General features: G+C 41.4%; 2 protein-coding genes across 2 annotated transcripts; both read right to left on the reverse strand.

Moving 5' to 3' along the window:
* Nucleotides 1-12: 12 nt before the first annotated feature.
* Nucleotides 13-14,206, reverse strand: tmem39a (transmembrane protein 39A). Its single transcript, XM_031845988.1, has 9 exons — nt 13,889-14,206; nt 7,830-8,018; nt 6,511-6,733; nt 6,059-6,142; nt 5,803-5,957; nt 4,141-4,501; nt 3,788-3,975; nt 3,565-3,685; nt 13-2,684 (listed from the first exon to the last, which is right to left on the reverse strand). Exons 2-9 carry the CDS (start codon nt 7,940-7,942, stop codon nt 2,445-2,447), a joined length of 1,485 nt encoding a protein of 494 aa, XP_031701848.1. The 5' UTR covers nt 7,943-8,018; nt 13,889-14,206; the 3' UTR covers nt 13-2,444.
* A 1,890-nt stretch (nt 14,207-16,096) lies between these two features.
* Nucleotides 16,097-22,683, reverse strand: LOC116383077 (immunoglobulin-like domain-containing receptor 1). The gene is made up of 9 exons (XM_031846623.1): nt 22,453-22,683; nt 21,667-21,837; nt 20,711-20,860; nt 20,149-20,268; nt 19,810-19,956; nt 18,888-19,007; nt 18,557-18,738; nt 16,922-17,602; nt 16,097-16,766 (listed from the first exon to the last, which is right to left on the reverse strand). The coding sequence occupies exons 1-9, from the start codon at nt 22,496-22,498 to the stop codon at nt 16,728-16,730; spliced, it is 1,656 nt and encodes a 551-aa protein (XP_031702483.1). The 5' UTR covers nt 22,499-22,683; the 3' UTR covers nt 16,097-16,727.
* Between the last annotated feature and the right edge of the window lie 2,146 nt (nt 22,684-24,829).

The following is a 24,829-nucleotide window of genomic DNA, read 5'->3' on the forward strand; positions in this document are numbered from 1 at the left end:
CACACAACACAATCTCTGTTTAAACGCCATTTGTTTTATTTTGGATGTCAAAAGGCATTTTTATAAATGCTGTGGGTAAACTGAACAGTGTAAAAAGCTGAAATATGAGGACCAACTCCAAAGACTTCTCCAGCACCACTAAACCACCACTCTGAAACTGCATCCTGGGATATGGCACATAGAAAACAAACTCGGCCACCCGATTTGACAACGGACACAGATCGACATCATCGGAATCAGTTCTAATTAACACCTGTACGCTAGAGGAAGATCAAGTAAACCTCAGGGCAATGTGGTCAAGAGGTGAACCTAAAATCTTTTCAAATCTCATTCCTCTTCATCAGCGGTGAACATGTGGGTTTTACCACAACAAAGAAGGCAGACTGAATGCGTCACTTGAGCAAAAACGTAACATTCAAGTAAGAACTTTAAAGCAAACTTAAATATGTCGTCTTTCTGCGTCATTGAGATAAGGGCGAGTTAAAGTTTGACATAAGAGTACAAACACTAACAAAAAAAAAATGAAATTTCTGTGATGGCGCTCAATCGGAGGCTACCAAATTCAAAAACATGACAATTCATGTCAACAGCAACATTCAGTTGAAAGATTTGCTACATTCATGAGGAAAATGACCAGAAACAACACAGAAGCACCAGAGAGCTGATTTAAGGGCAGAGTTTGCAGACAAAGCAGAACGATGGGCACGTTTATGGCATTTATGTGTAATCGAGAGACTCCTCACACTTCTTCAGAAGAGCAGAGCAGCACAGGTGATCCAGATGTGCACACATTGGCTCATCTGAAAAGTGTTTTCCTCCACCTCATCACTCAAAAAAAAAAAGAAGAAAAACCTTGACTGAAGCGGCCAATTCATGACCGCACAGAAAATATCGTTATTTTTTAAGATCGGTGAGAGGAGGCTCATAAAAGGAGGAACCCACTTGAGTAAAAAAGGATTTTAGCCTGGTGTGACTTAACAGAAAGGCAACAACATGCAAGGCAACCCATTTGTAACACCATTCTGGTAACTGACAATACATGAACTGGTAATGAAGAGATGCATACAGTCTTTACCCTGCAGCCTTTGATTCTGCATTCATCACCGATGGAAATGTGACTATTAAACATCCTCTGCTGTTTTTGTTGGTGATGTTTTACATTTTTGGTTGTGCTTTGATGCCAATAGTGTCTCACTCGTTGAGGCCCTGGTGTAAGTTTGTAAAGACTGCTGTTGTAACTGCCCTCCAGATAGCCAGTTACGTGAAACAAGCAGATATGGATAGTAAAAACAAAAGTGAATGAGGAAGAATGCAGACTTCTCTCCAGAGGCAGTACATTAGAGTAGCTTAAGTGTTCTTCCTCCAGACTGATCTCAAGTCAGTTCGTAGGAACATTTTATTCCACTTGGTGGTAAAACTCCACGCTGATGCAAGCAAAAGTTTGACAATTTGAAGGAAAAAGCTATACCACTCTCTTCTCTGCACATTAAATATGAAGCTACTGCAGGCTGCTGGTTAGCTTAGCTTAGCATAAAGACTGGAAATGGGAGGAAACCGTTAGCCTGGCTCAATCTAACAGTTACATACCGCTTTTGTTAGAATAGAATAGAATAGCTTTTGTAATTAGAATAGAGACTGAAGTGTGAAAACGACAATTTACTGTATTGAGGAGGGGGTTTATAAGCCAGAGCCAAGAAACAGTCTGGCACTTAACCAACAAACGTTTTCACACTTCAATCTCTATTCTAATTAAACAAACTCAATCTCTACCATTTGACAGAGCAAAGACAGCGGTTTCCTCGTTTTTAATCTTTGTGCCGACATTAAGCCGACCCTCGCCTGCTGCGGCCTCGTATTTGATGCACAGACTCTGAGACAAAAGAAGCAAATTTCTCAAAATGTTGAACTTTTGCTTTAAAATCACCAGTGAAAACGTGCTGAAGATGCTGCGAGCAGTGACGGTCAGTTTTTACTGGTTCTAGATCAAAGCTCTAAGAGCCTCGAGGTTGAAGCAGAACAATCGGGATTATTGATCTCAGGCACGACTCCATCCACGGATCGGAGTCGCTCGCCTGGTTGAACCGACTGTCAGAGGCCAAGTCCTCTCTGATTGGCCAACCTGCACTTAAAATATCTTTGGTGAGAGTTACCTCATGGCATTCCCTGACTTCCCTGTCGCCTAGCAACAACATTACACAACATGCTAATGTCGTCAGCGTGGTAATGCCCGGCGTAACTCGAAATAGTATACAAAATAAAAATATTCTTTAAATAGGTATATATATAAACATTGCATTAAAAATAGAACCGTATCAAAAAAACGATTGTGAGTTCACAGTCTGGCCCCGGGGCCTCCAAGCAGGAGCACTAACCCTTCAGCAGACCTCCACCCGTCTCCCCTCCACGTCCAGAGTTCGTAGGTGAGGTCTCGCTGCGAGGAGCCTCTACTGCGACTTGAGCCCCAGGCTGCTGGAGGACAGAGGGTAGGAGTAGGCTTTGCCCAGCACGATGCGGTCTCGGAGCAGTTTAAAAAGGACATAGTAGTTGCAGAAGAGAATAAGGCCCAGAGACAAAGTGTGGTTCCAGCGCTCAGAGCGCAGCAGAGAGTATAACTGGTACAAAACCACACTGGACTCGATCCAGATCAGCAGGTTTAGGATCCGCAACGGCTTGTGGAACAGGAACTGGAAGACCAACAGAGAGGAGGAGAAGAGTAGAAAAGAAATTAAAGAGCATATAGAAGGTCAAAGATTATGATATTTAATATGCAGGGGGTGGACACGATAAAATTAGCTCTTGTGCAATATAATAAAATACAGCCCCTGTAACCAGTCTGTGTGAATCATAGCAAAGGTTTCCAGTCAAAAAGCTTCTACTTGATGCAGACCGTATTGGGTAAAACTCGTGTCCAGCTGGCGATTATCAACTATCTTCATCCTGGTTATTGACCTGCTCTCCTATGTTTGTTGTTCCTCAAAAAACCCCACCTGAACATGAACGATTCGGTTATTTGTGTTCATTTTCACAACTTGTAAAAAAAACCAAATCATCATTTCTTCTTCTTTCTGCAATACGTTGCTCTGATGAATTACTTAAACGTAAAATATGACCAACGTGTCACCTGATGAGCTGAATCGCATCTCATTACGTTATCAAGCTACTAAGTGATCCACGGTTGCCTAAAGCTGGATTTACACTTCATCAGAAATGTGTAGGAGAAAACACAATAAAGCCCAAGCTGACCAACCACATGTGGTATCTCCGTAGCCACTGCTGCCCAACGTGTAGTTGCGTTTTCGAGGAGGTGCACCACGTCAGCAATGGCGGAGCATACACATGTAGCTGCCACAGGTACAGCTTAACACATGTAACATGTGGCTGTGCTAAAAATGAAGATTTCTGCTGATGCCTTTATTTTCGATATTTTTCAGGTCAGGTGGTGCATTTTTCGCTTTCACAGGTTGCCACAGCTGTGCGGTATTGTATATATTGTAACGGTGTCCTTATTATTTTGTCCGCCCTCATCTCGGTGAATAATTCACGGGTTACAGTACATATACTCACATAAAACCTTGCATGGGAAACATCAGAGGGCAGAGCGACGTTATACGCTCCGACTGCCTTATACAGAGACCGACTGTGTCGTACCAACACCCCTTGAGGCCAAATGGTGCTTTCTGACCACCTGCAACACAAATCCACACCACAGCACAAACTGTTAGCGGAGTCATTTTTGAACCCGTGTGTGTGTGGTTGTGTACAAATGTGTGCACAGAGCGCCACTCACACATGCTGAGGTGCGTTGCTGTACGAGCCGTGCTCCAGTTTCTGCCAGCGGCCCAGGTGAGCTGCCGAGCGATGAAGCAGGTCGCAGTAGCTCGGGGGGAGCAGCTGACTCATCAGCATGACAAACGCATTGATCCACACCATGATCAGGTGCTCACATGACCAGCGCATGTCATAGTACTGCGTGCTCTGTTGAAGGAAAGCGACAGCATGGGTAAGCGTACCTTGACATTAACAAGGAAACAGGTGACATGAATGGTAAAGATGTGATAAGGGGGGGTGCGGGCATTGAAAAAAACAGAAGAAATCTGCACTCTAAAGCAATGATGCTCAATAAAATAAACAGATACCAACCTTAACGAAGCAGAGAGGCAGGAAGGCTACGTAGTAGGCGCTGAACAACGAGTTGAACAGCACTTCCTTGATTCGCCGGTTGAAGTCGCTCTTCAGCTCCTCCACCTCTGCTCGAATCAACTCCGGTGTGTGCGAGTGTGTGTGCGGTGGGCAGGTGTGCGTAGGCATGTGCGGCGGGCTGGAAAACTGCTCTCTGAGGTTCTCTCGCAACAGGAAGAGGAAGTCACGTGGTCGAAAGAACGGGCTGTCTGTTAGGTCGGTCTGCTGGTGGTGGTCGGCGGGGTAATCGCAGTCAGCCGCCGGTGTTTGGCTTTTCCCTCCCTCCTGATGGAAGCAGCATAGCGGGACGTACACACCAAATCTGCCACGGTAGGAGGGCGGCGGGCAAACGAGGACAAAAGGACAGAGCAGCGAGTTTTAGTTTCAAATAAAATGACGGCAGAGCGAGTAGGGGAGACGTATGCTGTGAAAACATCATGCTTATCTAAAATAAGACACATTAAGGGAGGTGTCCACACATAAAAAGGACAAAACAGCAACACGCTCATCATGAACGACCCGATGAATCATCTGTTCCGAAAATCACACGTGTGATGGCCGAAAAGGAAAAGTCTCATTAGTTTTACGCGTTTCTTTTTTCATCTTCCAGCACTGCACCACGACAGAAATGTACTGTTTGTGCATAAAAGCGATGGTTTGATACAATTCAGTCCTCGACCGACACAGAATCACAACAGATTAAATCTAATTTAAATAAAGATTTTAGTTTGATGCCACAGTAAAAAGAAAAGCGGAAAAACACACAACTCATCATGTTTTGCTGACTCCATTTCTGGAGTGGAGTTAATATGGTTAACAGATGGTTATGACAGCTGGAGTATTGTGGATCATGTGCGTCATGAAAATATTACACAGGGTTGGCAAATTCGAATTCAACCAGCCACCACTTATGTGTGTGCAGGTGAGTTAAAGCGTTACTTTGCTTCAAACAAAGTGCTTATCACATCGCCACACACCTTTACAACACTGGAATAAGTGGCTGCATCCCACAATGTCTGTGACTTTCTGTAAAGTGAGCAGAAACTTCTATTTATTTCCCCCCACATTCTTTACACAACTGCTTTCGTTTTTGTGGAATCAACCGAGTGAAACACCACGAATACTTTTGAGGAGAGATAAGAGCGACAGTGTGCACTGTTATCTAGGGCTGGGCGGTATACCGGTTCAACCGGTATAAGAAGCTGTACATGGAGGGGCTTAGGACCCAGGGGAATGTAGGTGAAGGAAACAGGAAGTGACTGAACAAAAGACACGCCACACAAACAGCTGTTCACCGCTGGCTGGCCGGCCAGTTCTTTTTGGCTTTAAATACCGTGATATACCGTGAAACCGCCAGAATCTTACAAAATACCGCGATATGCATTTTTGGTCATACCGCCCAGCCCTACTGTTATCCTTCTAGCTGCTCTCTATGATGACGGGCCTTTTGCCCCCGCCTTCAAGTGAGGCCATTCAGAACACGTACAAAAAAAAAAAAAAAAAAAAAAGAGAAAAGGACAGTATAAACACTTCTGCTCTGAGATTTGGTCGGAAGACAACTTGTACAAGCACGTCCTGGCCTTGAGAGGGTGGGGGTCGACGGGGGGGGATTCAAAGACTCACGGGTAACCCAGGAAGAGGAGGTTGAGCACAGAGTGGTTCTTGCAGAGGTTGACCAGCGTCCAGCAGAGCACCCAACCGCACATGGTCAGCAGGCTGAGCCGAGCTGCGATCAGAACCACGTAACGGAGCAGAGATCCGCCGCTGCTCTGAGACACCTGGACGAGAGAGTCAGTCATCAGTGGGGTTTGATTCCCACAGGGGTTATGTGCACTAAAATGTGTTCGCCGATCGTTTGTGTGGGTCTGTGTGTGTTTACCTCTGAAACGATGGTCCAAACGAGCCTCCTGGCCAACATGACTGTGATGAAGATAGCCAGGTGGTAGTCCATTAGATGAAAGTTCTGCTCAAATAGCGGCGAAAGAAGCTATCGTTATTATTCCATGGAGACAGTATTTTCTTTTACATGATGAATTAGACCTGAGCCTGCACAATAAAATCAGTTATGAGCTCTCAATAAACTAATCAGTGTTGGTGTGTGCAGCCAAAAACCTGAGACTTTTACAAAACATATTTCAGTGTCATCTTTGGCATTTTTCTCACACAAAAATAATATATTTATAATAGAGCAAGTTGGTTTTTACTCTTGAAGATACTTGTAGTTCTGAGTAACAAAAGGTCTCAACCACAGCAGAGAATACGTTTCCAATAATAGAAAGTGAAAGAAAAAAAGAAAGCAGCAAGCGTGTGTGTGCGTGTGTGTGTTCTTACAAGCGAGGTAGAGGCAGCGGGGTGGCTGTATGGGTACCACCACACCGTCCTGTAGATGTTCATGTACTGGACAAACAAGGCCACCAGCAAATAAAGGAAGAGCAGGAACTCAAACAGCAGGCTGCTGTCCAACGGCAGCTCGGGGATCCTCGCGTGTCGGACCGGCTCCGGAGTAATGAGGGCCGAGAGAGGAAGCGCAGACAGACCCACCACATTACTGCTCCTGAGAGACGAGACAAGACGAGACACGACACACACACTTTGTGAGCCATCACACCCGCTGTACCTACATACTTCTCAAACCATGATTAAGAAGTACCTATGAGGCTCAGGATGAATCTCTTTTTTTAGGAGTAAATATCAGCCCAAACTAATCAATAACTAAGTAAAAGATCTCCGTTAGGGCATCCTGCCAGTTTTAAGAGGATTAGAGCTGATAATTAGTCATTTTGATAAACAATTCATATTTTAATAGGTCCAGCTTCTCAACTATGAGAGCTTGTTAATTTTGTTGTTTTACGTGATAGAAAATAGATTATCTGTTGTAATCAATGTGAAGATATCACCTCAGGCGTTAGGAACTTTTGATGGACATTTTTCATTGTTCTGACATTTGGTAGACTTGAATCCATCAATCAAGAAAATAAATGTTAGCCGAAGCTCTAAAGAAGATACTGTTGAAGTATGATATATAGATAAAAAAAGATTAGTTTTTCATGAGAGGTGGTTTATCAGAGAAGGTGTTAGAATTAGACCTGAAGCTAGAAATGACCTCGCAACAGGCATGCAGCAAAAGAGTGGCCACTGACGGCTCAAGTCATTTCCACAACTGAACGGGTGCGTTGGATGTTGGCAGTGAGTGTGCCAATCTGAGACTCAAGTTAGCTGCCCGAACTAGCTTGCAGGTTGTGCTTCATTCATTGTTTAGTAATTGCAATGTCAAACAATATGGAAAGGGCCCCGCACAGACCAATGTGACGTCTTCAAATTTCCTGTTTTGAGCATCCAGCGGTCCAAAACATAAAGATATTCAGATTAAAGTCTTCACAGCAGCTAATCTGCACATATAAGAATCTGGAGTCAGATCAAAATGCTTCTTTTTGTTCAACCTTTAAAAAGGCACATGACCGATGGAGGAACAATTTTCCATCTACTTGGACGACAAAGAGCATTGAAGCCTTACAGTAAGAACATTTGAATTCCGTGCAAAGGGCGTCAAACATATTTATAAACAAACAAAGTGAACATTATTTCAACCCAGAGGGATAAAACCTGCATGAGGCTGCGACGACAGTATTTGAGCGGGTTTGTGCGCTCACCTGTTCCTGAGGCCTGTACCATTGCCGAGGTTGCCTCCAACCAGAGTCTGCAGGGACGGCAGAGCAGAGCGACTGAGCTGCTGTCTGCTGGGGCCCCTGCGACCTCCTGGCATGGTCGCCAGTTACCGTTTTTCAGCTGCCGGGAGTCCTCCCCTTCTCCTTAATGTGCCACCATGTACAGCCAGGCCACTGCAGGGGGGAAAAAATACATGTAAAGACGGAAGGAAACCCTGGAGTCACATTAAGTATGATTAGAGTATAACTCTGCCCCAAGGGATTTACTTAGAAAACCGTAAACAGTAATATATAAAGAGTAGTTAAGTTATTCTGGGGAGGGATTATTAGAGCACAGCTCAGATCATCACGCTGGTTCTCTTTCCTTTACTGATATTAGTGTCTCCATCAAGTGTATTTGCCAATCAGCGTTACAGCAAACTGGCTCGTTATCATCAATCTGAGAGGGGAAATAAGCTACGTTTCTAGCGTACCTCGTGACTATTTTTTTCTTCAGGGTGTCATTAAAAACTGATGCGTTTGATTATTCAATACAAGGAGCGTGATTATCTGCAATGGTTCATTTGTGCAAGACTTCCGAATGTTCCTGCTACATACAACAAAGTTAACATACTGGGCTTTAAGTTAGACATCCGACTGACAAACCAAAGCATGCTCTACCAGCACAGAGCCACACAGATCTTTACAACGGGGGAATTAAAGGAGTCTCCTTGAAAGAGCCAACAACTCAACTTCAGCATGAGAACAGGCCACAATAAATACCACAAAGACTTATCGTACAACATACGGACATGACCTTGAAATTGTGTTTGTTAGCACAAGAATGTCAGGAACATTTTTAGCCAACATAATGCCAGAATCAACAGCTGGGTTTTCACCAACATTATAAGAGTTGGGAATTGCACACATTCTTTTAAGAATTAAAAAGGTGTGTTCCTATTTGAAAAGGGTATACTCGCATTATTACCTTATGATGTTATCATTATATCAGTGGCATGAAACAGTCATAAAATGATAATAAATGTATATTTATTGCAATTATTTCTGGGACAATTGACCAGCAGAATTAGCCGTTGCGACAGGCCTACATGGGAATCATACAAACACGTCCATGTTTATTCATTCACAGAGGTTTAAAGATGTCAATATTGAACCATCTGTCGGCGCAGCACTGCTCCGATCAGCCTGTATCGGAAACTGCGTGTCATCATGACATAAACTGTGTCATTGTGATACGTCTCAGCCCTCGCAAACCTGCCAGGGTTTTCCCCAGGAAGCGTTGAGCACAAGCAGTGAGTGAGCCGCTCACATCCTGACACGTCTCCCTTCATGATCCGTTTAGTTAGTAGATGGTGGCCTAAGAACTACCGACACTTATTCAACGCATTTGTTGTGGAGAATATAACTTATTTTAAGATAATGTTTTGCTTTTATTGGATATTTGACAGTTCAGAAAAGACATACAGGAAACGGGGGGGGTCGACGTACATCAAAAGGTCCTCGGCTGGAATCAAACAGGCAACCTTGGTGGTTATGTGGCGGCTCGCGGCGCTTTAACCACCCGGCTAACATGGAGCTCCACCATTTCTGCACGTTAATGTTTTCCTTCTCAGGAGTGGATTCATTTGGGATTTTAGGTTGTCAATACTTTGACATAATAATTAGATATACTTGCTTTTTTTTTTTTTTGGCCATCCGTGACTGTGAACTGAATTTATTTGCATTTGGAATCGGTCAGGCAAAACAAGTTTTTCTTGAAATGTGTGTGTTACGGTGTCAAATGTATGGTCATTTAGAGGGTGTGGTTTGTAGTGCTGTTGAACCGTTTTGCATTTTACCAAGAGACGTTTCACACTTGGGTGGACAAAATATCAGACAAGCCTTTCAATACAATGAAATACAGCTCCATCACAAACTACAGCTTATAGAGTCAAATCTGTTTAAACACAAGTTCTTGAAGGTAGGGTTAACTGTAGGACTGTTTACTGCATTACTTTATGCTGGCTGTACTTAATACAGTGGCAAATGACTGCATGCAAGCTGACTCAGAGTACTTAACTGAGGCTTTCACTTCTTAAAAATGCCACCAGATCAGAGATCCTTATAAAAGTCCTCCTAGAGGCAACACCAACAAATCTACAACTAGCCGGAGTAAGAGACCCGTTCATACAGTCTGCCTGCTGAAGCTCACGTTGGAAGACCATCTCCAAGGACTAATTCAAAAGTGTAAGGCCACATACACACTACTACGTTTCCGTTTTAAAGCACACATCTTTTGCTACCTTTACACCTAGTGTCCACACTACTCCGGTGTTTTAACCCCCCAAAAAACAGAGAGGTTTAGAAACGCTACTGATGCTAGGTTAGTTTGAATACTCTGGGGTTACTTCGTAGTGTGGAAAGGGGAAACGCAGACCGTTGGAAGCGATGACGTAGACACCCGCATTTGCAACTTGATTGGGTCTTAGCCGTCATGACGCTGTTGTGCAGTTAAATTCTGCATTGTATAATTCTACTACTGCCGACATGTGGAGGAAGCAGCTGTTATTGGAGCGATTAGCGAGCAGCGTGTCCAGCGGCGTTATCAGCCCTACGGAGCGGGCGTTTGAAGTGATGGTTTGCGGAAGACGATGGACACAAAACAGGGGACTTTACTTTTCTTGGAATGCTCATTTTGTTCTGCACAACTATTGGGAAGTTCACAACGAAACGGTAAACGAACAAAAGCATAAATGCTCTCCAGTACAACTGGGACTTTAGCCACCAGCAGAGCTACGAGCGAGAGATCAGACAACGAGACAGAGACGTGTGTTGACTAAATTTATTGACCCATAATCTAGTAAACTTGATTTGTAAGTGTTCATTTTAAAGTACATTTAATATATGAGTGAGTAAGTGAGAGAGAGAGACCTGCAGCATTGTAACCAAGTCTGAAAAAATAGCCACAAAATGTGTCTGTTTGAGTCTATAGAGGAAGATTGTAGAGGATGATCTTAAGTATCAAGCACAACCTTATATTATTAAAGGGTACTATAGTACTTATTTTCTGTAACTAAGCAACCAATCTACTTCCTGTTTGAACGGGCACCCTCATGCCCAGTGTACGTGAATAGTCATGTATTCGTTTTCAGGCGAGCTCGTTTGGATGGAAATCATTTCGCTAACGATGCTGAAATATCCGTGTGGACGTAGATCGTTTTTCTTTTGAGATCCCGGTCATAAACAGAACCGTATGAGTGTGAATGGAGCCCAAGTCTGCATGAAATGACTGACAGGAAGAATCCACTCAATAGCCAACATATCCTTGAAGGGATTTGGGCTACATCAGCTGTCACCAGACACTTTACACAGAATATTTCCACTGTGTTCATCGAGACTGTCAGATACTGAAACTGACACCCTGTCAGCCAAAATACTACCCGAGGAAGATACCTGAACCTCTTCTCAGCTCCCAGACTACAAGTACAAATGTTTCAGGGTTTGTATAATTCATAAACGGTGATATTAATAGGCCCTTTTCACAGCCCATATTTAAACTCATAGCAGGAAAAGCACACTTGTACCTAATAACATTAACGATGGCTCGTAGTAATTCACAACCGCCTGAGCCCGACCTGCAAAGGGCCCAGTTTGGTGGTTGTGAGAGTGTGTTTGAAAAGAGAGAAAGAATAGGTGGAATATTGCAAGCAGTGTTTCTGGAAGTCACTAAGAACTTACTTGGAACACTACTTTGTCACTTTCTGACCTGCCCGCCCGAACCAGTGATACGTTTCAGTAAGCTCACCTGACCTGCGCATCACTAATGGCTGCTCTCTATTTCAGGTACACACCAGTGGGCCAGCAGGAACAATACTTTTTGACACACCGAAATAGAATGCAGCCATTAATTAGGTCTTTATTGATTACACCTGGACTTTATCCGGCCAGGACAGTCAAACCAGTTGTCTTAAAGCAAAGACCAATTAGCTCTCACTTTGTGTCCCTCTGCAGGCATCGGCACACTCAGACATGTAAAAAAAAAAACAACAACTAATAGTCTAGATGTGGAAGGTTATGAATAATGTATGTCAATGCTGTGCTGCTTTGTGATTTCCTTTCTTCTCTCAGCACTTTTTCATCAATGAGTTGGTTTAGTCCAAAAGATTTACACAGTTGATTTATGTCAATGGACTATGTAACCCTACAACACAGCTGTTTTGTTATTTTGGTTAATTATATTGGGTTGTTTCAGGGTTAAAAATAAGAAAATGTAAAAAACAAAAAAGATCTAGAACCTCGTTAATGAGAGAAAGTTGGTCTGAACGGACCCCCTTAGTTTAATTATTTCATTTACATTTAATTGGTTCAACTAACCAAAAGTAAGTAATTACATCAAACAACACTTGCCTGACTTTACCACCTCAGAACCGGATAAACTGGATATTTGCTTTAAAAGTCAATTTCCGGCACTAAAAAGATAATAGCTTTGTTATATACCCAATATATATAACCATGTTATATACCCAATATAATTAACCAATACTGCAAAGCCTGAACTCTCCCTCAACAGAAACCATCAAATAAGCGGATGACAGTCTACATTATATACATACATGCTCTAGAAATGCCAGACAGTGCTTAATTCACTGCATAGACTGTATTACTCAAAAGTTTAACTCCACAGCATTTTCCCTGAGGTATCATCAGTGTAACTCTGCAGAGGGAACCTCGTTATATAATTTGGTCGGCTGTCCGAAGCCGACCAAATACTGGGAGGACATTGGATCCTCACGACCTCAAGCTGATTATCCCTGATACAGCACAGGCGCTCAACACATTAATGAAGCCTCATAGACTATTTATTTATTTATGGCCTTATAGCTGCGAAAAAAGTTCTAGTCCAACACTGAAAAACAACAGAAACACCTTCAGTACATCACTGGCTTGATGATCTAATACTCTCCACTTGGAGACAATCAGGTTTGAAAATGCATCAACATACATGACGTGTCCCGGTCCACTTGATAAGCCAGTGATCCTAAGATCAGACATAAACCAGAGCCAGATAACATCCAACCTCCGTGTGTGTCAACATTTCCTTTATGCTCATAAGAAACATGATGGAGAGGATAACATCACGCTCTGTGGCCAGTGTGTGGCTCCAATATTAAAGATGAATCTTCAACAGGAAGCCACCGTCAAAACACGAACACGCGTCGCAAGGGACCAAAATTACAGTTGAGTCAAAAGTGAAAACAGGAACCATGAACTAGAGGAGGGATTGCAGGATGGTGTTTTGTAATTTTGTGGAAGTGCAACACATTTCTAGTTTTCCCCCTAAAACACAAGTCCTTTAAAAGTTGTGGAATGTAACCAAGTACATGTACTGAACTACTGTACTTTAGTAGAAATGTGAGGTACTTGTTCTTTACTTGAGTATTTCCAGTTTCTGCTACTTTACACCTCGACTCCACCTAATCTCAGAGACAAATAATGTACTTCTACTTTTTATGCTGAATTTTATATTTAAAAAAGCCTCTTGGCTCATGACTTTTTAGAGATACGTGGTTATTATAGAAAAAGAGGCATTGCTGTTAGTGTTTATTAAACTACCCATGCTAAACACACATTATTGCAGCAGTATTATTAATCTGTAAGTATGGTTCTGAATGCAGGACTTGTACTGGAGTACTTTCACAGCGTGGTATTAATACTTTTACTAAAATGATCTGAATACTTCTTCCACCACTGTTAAAAAGCGAATAAGAAGCGGGAGAAATGTTTTTAAAAATGAAGCCCTGCTGAGCAGAAAGTCTTGACTTTTCTTTGGGGAACGCTTTATTAGTACGTGTTGGTGTGTTTTTTCAGAGACTTGCTAAGACATGCACCAACGCAAGACACCAGGCAGCAGCGATGTCATTTTGTACACCGCGGAAACTTGTGAACACACTTCAAGAGCGACGTTAAGACATACGTGTACGCTCGCAGCTTAGCTGTTAGCTTGCAAATGTAAAGCTACATAGTTGTTTTTTTTGTCTAATCTCCGTAAAGCCATCGTTACTCACACAACACACGGTGGGGTGAAGTGAACGAGGATGCATCAGTCAGTTGTGTGGCTTCCAGCCTGACGAGTCCAGACAGCACAGAGCATTTTCTCCGCCTTCCAGCTTCAATATACCCGGCTGCACTGGTGAGGTGACGAGCTACGAGAGCACCGGCGATGCTGGACGGTCGCCTTCTCTCCGGGTTAAACACATAAAACACGGCTTTAAAAGTTAGCCGCGGGCTTCAGGAGCAACAGTGTAAATGCGTTGCACGGAGACCGACGTGGCAAACCCGTACCTCCTCTCTCTGCGACGTCATCAGCCCGCGACTTAACTGCACAGTCGCAGTTCGACAAAGCGAGCGGCTGTTCTGGATTCAGTGCAGTGCTTTTATTTTTTTTAATGATTGTGTTATTAATAACTTTCATCAATGCATTTTACTAGCATATTTCTAATTATGCAAATTACCACTATAATTCTTCTTTTCACCAAGGTACAACAGTATTAGAAGCACATAAAACAACACTTAGTTCAGTTGCCAGTTTAGGTACATCTAGTGGTTGAATGTGAGTTAATTTACTCAAGTGTGCAAGGCCTACACGTTTGAGGTACTTGTACTTTACTTGAGTATTTGCATTTTATGCTCCTAACACTTCTTATTTTGGAGGCAAATATTTTACTTCATTAGGGCACATTTTTCAGTTAGCTTTAGTAATTATTTACTTCACAGATGTAAATCATTAATAAAAAATATAAAATAGATGATAAATTATGATATATTCTCATCGGTACAACTACCCAGAAGTAACCTATATAAAGTAATAAATAATCAGGCCCACCTTTGCCAGCTGCAACATCAAAGTAATGTAGGCTACACATCAAAACAAGTATAGTACAATATACAGTACATTATTTTGAGTTTTTTATGCATCACAAGTAGTTTGATCACAAGTAGTTTCTGAAATGGGCATTAGCATAATGAGTACATGTGCTTTTTATGATTTGATGTTCATACTTTTGTACTTGATTTTAAATGCAAGGCTGTTACTTGTAGCATACTATATTTAACACTGCAGTAATGCTAATTAAAAGATGTGAATACTTCTTCCACCACTGACTATTGATGACAAGTGACCATTGTGGCTTTCACTTTTCACTAAAGTATTGCAGTATTTTAGGAGCCTTGGGAAATTGTAGTGTAGTTGACATATGCAGCATCATAATGAGATGTCTTTCTAATATTTAGTTTAAATGGAAATATAAATTGGTGGAACAATTGTAACACCTCTCAGTATTACGCGATGAAATTCAGCAGCACCACATACTGCAGCATGAAGGAAGGATTTCCTACAGGACCAGGTGTAGCATACCTAAAAAACAGTCAACTGAGTGTAAGTCTTTGTACATTTACATGTTTGCATGCTCCAAATTATTTTTTTTGAAGAGGTGAGAATTGAATGACAAAAACTCCTTTTTTTTTTATGCGTATTCAAATCAACTTATATAGCTAAAAAGTCTGTCAGGCTGCATCTGTAGTACTTTTACATAAAGTATTACATAAACTGACCTCAATTAAGATTGATTGTAAGAACTTGACTCTCCATTAAAGTACAAGACACATAATGGATAAATTAGGAGTAGCGCTGTGAATTCATTGTGTCCTATAACATTTTTTGTGTCATATGATTGGTCACATTGTTGTTGAGTCCAAGCTAAAGCACATACTATTCTTCAGCTACTGGAATCATTTTTAAAAGTTGAAGTGGAATATTTATGAAGGACAAAAAAGTGTTATCACATCAATAGACAGTTCTGTTGAATTGAAGGTAAAATGTTTATTTTCAATACCATAAATGAACACAAACTGACTGCACATGGGTAAAATAAAGAACATCAACGGAGGAGTCAACCACTTTAGTGCATGTGGAAGTCATGTTTAGTTTGTGCCAACAACCGTAATCTAAATAGCAAAAAAAAAAAAACATGTTTTTGGGCCTGCAACATTGTGCACATTACTTAATTTGTTGTGTCAACACCATGTAAAATACTTATTTACATGCAGTGTTTACAGTTATTTATAAGCAAGTGTAAATACTATCTTATATACAAAAGGTTTAAAAACCACTCATTATCTGAACACAGGCTAATGGCACACACCTTTTCCTTAAACACATAATACACGCTAGTCACTTCAAGACAAGAGCGATGAAAAAAAAAATATTTACAAAAATCATAAAAAGCTATTCTAGAATTCACAAGAGTCTATTCATATTTATGTGGGTTTAAATAGTTATAATGTAATAATTATAATTTGTTTACTGGCCCTGTGTATTATTGTAATTATTTTTCTTCTGCACTTTAGGTTTAACAACTTTATCAAATATAAAAATTGACTGTGTTCCTGCCAAACAAAGAGCTTTAAGAGGAGAAACATCCATAATAAGAACAAGTTTACAGGTATTTAGTGCCAATCTCGTCTGTAGATTTCTATTACACTGATGAACCAGCAGAGAGGAGGAATATTATCCCAAAAATCTGTTCAGTAGTAAAGACTTTCTTACATCATTACCTTAAAAAAACTAAAACATTAATAGGCTACCAAATAGGTTTCCATATTGGCATTAGCTTTGCAACCTCCCCACTTTGATGAACACATTCAATCTCACATTTAATGAATCCTTCTGCCAGCTTTTCACTTATCAAAACCTGTGATGAAAGAGTGCGTTCATGATTCATTTTGAGTCATGAAAATGTTGGCATTCAAAAGTTTACCAGTAGCCAGACAACAAGGCTCCCAGTTCTAGTGAGGTGTGCGTGTTTAATGAAACAGAGGTCGCAGGGCGTTTCCCAGCTGGAGGGCTCAGATGACGACGCTGGTGCCTCTGCGAGAACTCTTGCCCTGAGAGAGACATACTTTAGATTTACTTCACCCCGCAATCAGCATAACTCAGATTATTTTTTTTATAATGACTGTGCGTTTGATTATGTGCGTGTTTGTCTTGACGTAAGCGCGTTGGTGTGGATGTATGTCAATTAAAGAAATGTGTGTCTTACAGAACGCTGGTTCCTCCGAGCTCCTGGTTTCTGTCCGGGTTCGTACTCTGAGTAGCTGGGAGGTTTGTCAACAAAGCCTCCACCTCCTCTCCTCCCTCCTCCTCCTCTCCTGCTGCTGCCCTCATCATCCGAGCTCCAAGACCCTCCTCTGTTGGGCAGTGAGGCTGGGGGAGAGTAGTTTCCTCTGGACCTGCTGTCGAACAGGTCATCCCTGGAGCGGGAGCGGGGGCGGTCCATGCCTACTCTTGACCCGCTGGGACGTCGCCCGTCCAGTGACTCCTCACTGTAGCTCCTGGGAACGCCTCTAGACCGGGTGGGTGAGGGGTAACGCCTGCCCGCCGACCCTCGCTCGTCACGATGTCCGAAGCCACTGCGGCTGCTCTCGCTGGAGCTCGGGGGCTGAGTCCTGGGTGCAGCGGGTGCGATTCTGCCCGGCGGCTGCTCTCTTATAGGTGGAAGTGTGATGACACGACGCTCTGTGGGGCCATCATCAAGGGCAGATATCATGCTAGGAGGGCCGGGGGGAAATGGGGCGTTGACAGGCATGTGCTGGTTAGGGGGTGGCATGTGCTGCATGTTCTGCATGTTCTGCATGTGTTGCATGTGCTGCATGTTCTGCATGTGCTGCATGTGCTCCATGTGCTGCATGTGCTGCATGTGCTGGGGAGGAGGAGGCTGGGACTGATGAGAAGAAGACACCAGAAGAAGAAAAAGACAAATGAAAACCACCACTCATACATTTAAGGGAAATTCACAGAAACACAAGAATTGTGCCCCAATTCAACACTACAGGCCCAGTTAATACTCTGTCTATTACACTAGAAATGCTGCACTTTACCATTTTGTACCAACAGGAAATGACACAATCAGTGCCCTGACAGATGTCAATCAAAACAACACTTTTGCCAATTTCAGCTTTGCGAAAAAATAAAATAAAAAGAAAGACAAAAAACTATTGTTGTACACAATTTGCTACTGAAATAAAACGTGAATCTTTAGAGGAAAGATAAAAGGCACAATTTCACACAGGAAATGGCATTCGTATAATAATTGTGGCTGCTGTTTAGACCGACACTTATTAACTAAATTGATCATGAGACAAATCCAGTGGCTTACCGCCTCGGCTAATCCATTTCCTCGGGGAAACAATACATTTTTAGAGGTATTTTTTGAATACCTAATAATAACAACAACAACAACAACAACAACAATAATTCTGATTGAGCATAAATTGACCCCAATCCGACCATGACTTCCATCAGCCACCACATTTCTGGATCATCTTCTTACTTTGCAATGGTTTTTAACTTTTATCACATAAAATACCGAAAAATCACGACCTCAGAACTTGTTTTTTTCTTCTTCTTTTTTTTTTGCAAAAACAAAAGCTTTGACAAGAACTTGTTTGGTAGTTTGTGTGAAAAACAATCATTCGATTCTCTTCAATAACTCAGAATGTACATTCTGTATTATGTAGTGCATTATCAGCTGCCAAAACGACACAAAAATTCTAAGTAAAGTAACAAGGAATTTCAGCAACTGTTTACAAACTGTAGTAACAGTTGTGCAATATGACAAAATAATCTGCTGCTCTACTGTTAACATAAACAGACGAGAACATGGGCGGTCACATACCTGTAGCAGAGGACTCGCCATGTCCATCCCCTTCACCTGGCTCTCCAGGTAATCGAGCATGTGATTGGAGTTGGCAGGGGTGTGTGCGCCGTGGACACTGGGAGTGGGCATGCTGTAAGCTGAAGACTGAGGAGGGGGGAGGGGCATGGGCTTCATCGAGAAGCTCTTCCCTGAAGCAGATCCTGGAGAGGTAAAAACATTTACAAAATAAAAGGGATTTATTTGGAGACATTTGTGGATGAATACCCGCCTACGGTCTAATGGTATTAAAGCCAAAGTTTGCTTATTAAGTGCTGTGTAACATGATGTGTGTGTGTGTGTGTGTGTGTACCTGAGTAGAGCAGCGGGTTCATCTGGGGGGCGTGGCCCATTTGTCCATATAACGGCTGTCCTCTCATCCAGGGTTGCATGGCCTTCTCAGCGTCCTTCATCATACGATGCTGCATCACCGCTGAAAGACGAGCACAGCACATTCTTTAATATTCAACAATACAGGAAGGTCCTCACTAAGTACAAAGGCTGTTTTTTATGACTTGCATATTTTATGAGCAACAAATGTGGTATAACTAACACCAAAGAGATTTCCGAAGCATACAATAAGGTACCAGCCAACACTGACTACGGTTTACACGAGAACAGTAAGAATACCAACTTGCGGAGATGAGGTTATTAAAAGGGAACCCACCACAATGCTCATTCACTTGCTATTATTTGTCCTAAAGTCAATTAACATTTGCACAAGATTGCAGTCAAGCGCAGAAACGGTTTTGACGATTTAACTTGATGGGATAAGTTCACATTTCTTCAAGTCTGTCTCAAAACAATACTTTGCATGCCCCTTTGCACTGTGCATTGAGTTATAGGTCCCTTCAATCATTTGTCCTGTCCATACTAGCCCTGACATGATTTCAATGGATGTGATGGGGGCTTAATGTACATTGCACACAGACAATGCATATTTTTCAAACTTTGAACCAATATTTTTCAAACACATTTCAGACCTTTTCCTCAAATTTTTAGAATTGTTTTCCAACATTTATCTAATATTTTTTTAGACAGTCCCTTAAATTCATGAAACAAGTTCACACTATCTGTTTTGTAGCTTCCAAGTTTCCTCATCGTTTGTCTTCTGTGTTTTTCTGACAATATAGGTTGTGGATTTAATCAGCAGCCCACTCCCCCATGTTTTGGATGTGGGAGCATCCCTAAGGCACCAACAAGGAGAGTTTTCTAAATGGTGCTGGGCTCTCTACCTTTTTCAGGACAGCAGCATTGCTGTGGGCAGCAGGGACAGCGAACATAGCAGCAGCATTTCTGAGGGCAGCATTGGCAGCAGCAGATACCGAACAGGAGGATCAGCAGGAGGGCTCCGATGACGATGAACAACACTGTTAACCAGTCTGAGAGAGGCGGGGAAGAAAGAGCTCTTGTTAATATGTATTTCCGTCCCTGATTTTGTTATAGCTCCAAATAGCAACCTATAATGCCACAGACATTTAGGTTTAAACAAATCTATAGAAGAAGTTGTGGAAATTCTGTATTTGGGGCTGCAATAAAATCAGTGAGTGAAATTTTTTATTTTTGTTTCTTACGGTAAACGATGAGTTTGACTTCTTTGTCAGAGTCTCCGGACGTGTCTCCAGCAGCATCGACAGAGCAGAAGTACACACCGTTGTCCCACCACATCACCTCAGTGATAACCAGGTCAGCATCTGTGCAAACACAGAGAGATACCTCCATTAATCAATTAATCTGTGGGTTATTTTCTCAATCATTAATGAGCTGTTTGATGTATAAAATGTCTGATATAGTGGAAAATGCCTGTCACTATTTTATCAAATGTGACAGAATTTCTAATTTCTCTGACCAACAGTTCAAAACACTAAAACATATTTACTGAACTAAAATAAAGGACTAAGAAAATCATAAACAATGGAAATGAAGGAGTTTTTTTTTTTACATAAAAATACCTAAATGGATTATCAAAATTGTGACAGATACAGTTTGTCAATCTACTAATTGATTAGTCAACATATCATTTTGGCTGTATTTTGAAGAAGGAACAGCCAAATAAAAAGTGTAGCAAATGATTTTGTCTCAAGACTCGACACAACTGGGTTGAGCCTGACGCCAATAGTGTCTGAATGAACTCACTATTTTGGATGGTGATCCTGCGTTCGCGGTACTCTGCTCCCAGCGTCGGCTCGCTGCTCCCTCTCTTCTGGATCACTGTGCGCAACGTCCGCTGGCGGTCTGGACAGTCATTCGCTGGGTCCTGTCCCAACTGTAGTGCAGACTGGTACGCTGCAAAATCAGAGGCAAAGTTTCCATTAACACATGCTTATACCTGTATGCTTGGTCGATGCATCACTTTGGTCCAGACTGAAATATCTGAATATGAATTACTGGACGGACTGAGTTTAAACAGACATGCATGGTCCCCAGAGAATAAATCCTACTGACTTTGGTGATACCCAGACATTTCGGAATACTTGCAAAAGCAATGAAATTCCTGTCAGCCTCAGCTGTGTACTTTGCGTTTAGTGCAAATAAGTACGACATCGCCATTGAATGATTCAAGGATTTTATTTGTATCTTTAAAAAAAAAAAAAAAGCCTTTTATTAATGTGAACCCATCATTTTATTTCCAACATGCCTTATCTGCTTTTATATTTTATATTAGCCTACTGTTGATTATTTTATTTTGCATTGTATTAATTATCTAATTATATTTCACGGCAGTCCAGAAATGTTTTTGCTCCTGGTTCAACCATATAAAGCACTTTGTCTTGAAAAGTGCCATATTGTTTGTTATTATTATTGTCATATACACAAGTGTGATGTGTGATGAAATGCAGAGTGGCATTCCCATTGATGCTGCACTAAAAATAAGAAATATAGAGTTAAAAAAAATGTACATGTTAAAAAAAAGATCCCAACCAAGATCCTAAATAAAATAAAATGTGTGTGCATATTGTGACTACATATTTGAAGTTATTCATTCTGGCATTGATGGATATTCAGAGTGAAGATGAGATTATTCACATACATTATGCCTCCGTTTCATGTAGGCTACTAGCCTCTCCGAGACGTATGCCGTCTACTGTTACCTGTGGAGTAGTATTCCAGTACGGGGTCCTTGCAGAAGGACTTGAACCTCCAGGTGACCAGAACATCTTGGAGGTTTGCAGAGGTGGAGTAGTCACAACGGAGGGTGACTGCGGCAAACAGGGCTGTGCTGCGCTCCTGCTGAGGAACATTCACCTGAATACACACCGACACTGTTGGCAGGGAAAGCAAACGGGCGGTTAGAGACAGTAGTTTGTGTATTTACAACAAGGAATACAGATATCTCCTGTGCCGAATAAAAGAAACATGTCCAGTTCGAGAGACAGCTTGTGTGTTGACAAAAGTCAAGGAGAAAAAGTGTGGTCAGACTGAAACAATGTGTGTAGGAGTTCATTTTCAAAGTGGCAGAACCAGAAAAACAGGTGACGCAGACAAAAGGCACAGGAAATGGCTTCGAGTGAAACTACCGGCCAAACATTGAGAAGATGGAATGAAACCTGTTGAGTAAATCTGTCTCCAACTATGGACAGGCCACAGTGACTCTCGAATATCATCTTTGAACTCATAGATATCAGTTTAGTTCTCCAAATTAAAATAAACTGCTTATACGAATAATAAAATGAAAAACAAATCTTCAACTCAGAAAAAACAACAATTTTCTATGTTCTACATTTAGACCAACTATCTTTGTGTCACATAAACAAACACTGTCATGTGACCGATACCGCCAGTTTGGTTCGTTTCAGTCAAAATGTTGACAAACGTTCAAGTCATAAACGGGTTTAATCGAAGAGCACGAGGACGAAATGTAAAAGAACGGAAATTACCTTTCAGAAGCGACAGCAGGAAGATCCCGGCAGCTAATCCCCGCATGATGACAAAAACCCCTCCGGCTCTGAGTAAAAAGTGGGAAGCAAAACTATCCGCGAATGATAAAATAAAAACTACTGAAAAGAAAAAGAGCGAAAACAAACAAACAGAGTGTCTGTATTCTAACTAAAAAGCGAAACACTATTTATTGTGTCGTCCTGAACTGTGTGTTTGCGGTTAATACCTGAACCATCTCTGGCCACACCCCGAAACAGGTGAATTCATCCTCTGTGACGCAATCAGGTGCACAAAAAAACCAGGAGTGAGTGTCTGCTGATGCTAATTTTGATTTACACAATACATAAACGTGTTATTCTGATAGGGATACTGTAAATATGTGTCTCGTGCCGACTGTCTTAATGTTAGGTACATTGACATTTCAGTATTCAACTTCATCATAATATTGGGATTTATACTGTAAGGATGTGTGACTGATACTCTTTAAGATTATTTATCTAATGATGGTATCACTGTCCTTGCATACAGAGATATTTACTCAACTAAATACAAGTATTACATATGATAATATTGATTTTATGGCATAGTAAAATACCTTTCTTATTATGTTCCTGTGTTACTATTATTAGACACAACAGACGGTGTAAATGTTCTGCATTCAGTCAACACTCAGGTGTAAAACCACTAGATGGCAGACTAAACTGACTAAATCTGAGAGCTGAATATTCATGTTCGTGTGTTTTCTGTTGAAGCGCAACTCTTGAATCCTCTACAGATTAAACTACAAAACCAGGCTGTTTATTCCCTGGAGGAAAGACGCTTTTAAAACGTGTCCTCCTTCATAAAAGTCTGGGCCCATCTGCATATGAATGGGACCGTTAGTGCTGAAGTGTTTTCCGAGTACTTCAAATGGTCGAAGATTGTTTTTCCTCAGAGCACACCCACTCTGCACCTGCAGCCCTTCACAGCTTCTTGATTTTCCGAGAAACTCCTGCCAAAGATCCGGTCTGTGTTTCCTACTGGTTCCCCCTCACACCTCCTTCTGCTGCATTGCATCATTGCTATGCATTTCATTTCATAATGTAAAGTTGTAATCACTTAAACTTAAAACTAACACATATATACCAGCATTAAATTAGCTTTGGCACTATGCTAGTTAATTTAAATCCTCATGCACAGCAGCTACTGAACCTGAAGTCACTGTGTTTCCAAATTAAAGTGATCAAAATGACTGAAAAGTTGATTTTAACACACATACCTATATTTGTTGAGTTACAGTCAATAAAACTACATGTTTCTATGTTACTTATACTCAGGTAAATAATCTGAGTACTATTCCCACCACTGTATTCAAGCATATGTAAAGTTGTTTTCTAAACTTAACATAATTTTGTTGTATTTATTAAGAGTCTGACGCTTTAAAACTCAAATAATCTGTTTTATCAGGACTGTGTGTGTTTGGTTTGATCTGATTTGATTGACAGCGGGCAAAAAAAACACCAACTGTCATAAGATTCTGATTTAAATGTTGCTAAAATGTATGCACTTAAGTACCTGGCACATACACAAAGATAAACACAGCTTTTACTCCATGCTGCATGGTGATGTCATATTTCCCGGCTGAGCCCAGGAGGAAGTTGCTCCACAACATTCCTGACATACCCTCGAGCAGTGAGTGGTCACCGTCTGAACCGATCCCTCCCATCACAAACACACAGTGAAGGAGGCTCAGATAAACACACATCCCTCTCACACAGAAAGGACAACACACAAAACCAAAACAACGAGTGCTTTTCTGTGAATGTAATCAAATTAATTCCTCAAGCAGTGTTTTAATATCATCTCATCGTCCCTGTAGTGGTTGAAGCGCTCACATCTTTTGCTTGAGTAAGAGAAGCTATTAGTTCTTTCTAAAGTAGAGGAACAGATGTACTATTAGCTTAATACTCAAGTACAACTGTATCAGACTCATACTGAGGTAAAGTGCATGAATAAGTGTACTAACTGTACGATCATATATTCAACCTAATAAGCAGATGAAAACGTCCTAAAAATAAAGAACAATAAGCTGAAATAAAACCTGGTTTTCATTATTTCTGCGATGGAGAGATAAACACTTTTAGTATTTATGTTTGTGTTACGCCAATAAATAAATGTGTTATGGGGGAAAAAAGTGTCGTAACATATTATTTATGTTGATGACAAAACAACTGCGCAAAAGACAGGCAGTCTGTGATTACAACAATGAACAAAGACATGAGTCATACTCAATTACACATTGTCTCCTTTACAGAAAAGTAAAGAGTCATCTCTCTCTCACACTCTCTCTCACACACACACACACACACACACACACACACACACACACACACACAC

This window comes from Anarrhichthys ocellatus, unplaced genomic scaffold (genome assembly GCF_004355925.1).
Source record: "Anarrhichthys ocellatus isolate YVR2014 unplaced genomic scaffold, GSC_Weel_1.0 scaffold6, whole genome shotgun sequence".
NCBI classification, from domain to species: Eukaryota; Metazoa; Chordata; class Actinopteri; order Perciformes; family Anarhichadidae; genus Anarrhichthys; species Anarrhichthys ocellatus.

Bases quoted from the DNA above. Each gene is read 5' to 3' on its own strand.
- LOC116383077 (XM_031846623.1), bottom strand. From the start codon at position 22,498: ATGCGGGGATTAGCTGCCGGGATCTTCCTGCTGTCGCTTCTGAAAG. The intron at 21,838-22,452 runs GTAATTTCCGTT...CCCTGCCAACAG, and splicing joins CCTGCTGTCGCTTCTGAAAG to TGTCGGTGTGTATTCAGGTG. The intron at 19,008-19,809 runs GTAGAGAGCCCA...CTCGTCTTTCAG, and splicing joins ATGCTGCTGTCCTGAAAAAG to CGGTGATGCAGCATCGTATG.
- tmem39a (XM_031845988.1), bottom strand. From the start codon at position 7,942: ATGCCAGGAGGTCGCAGGGGCCCCAGCAGACAGCAGCTCAGTCGCTCT. The intron at 6,143-6,510 runs GTAAGAACACAC...CTATTTGAGCAG, and splicing joins CCGCTGCCTCTACCTCGCTT to AACTTTCATCTAATGGACTA. The intron at 4,502-5,802 runs GTGAGTCTTTGA...CTACCGTGGCAG, and splicing joins CTCCTCTTCCTGGGTTACCC to ATTTGGTGTGTACGTCCCGC.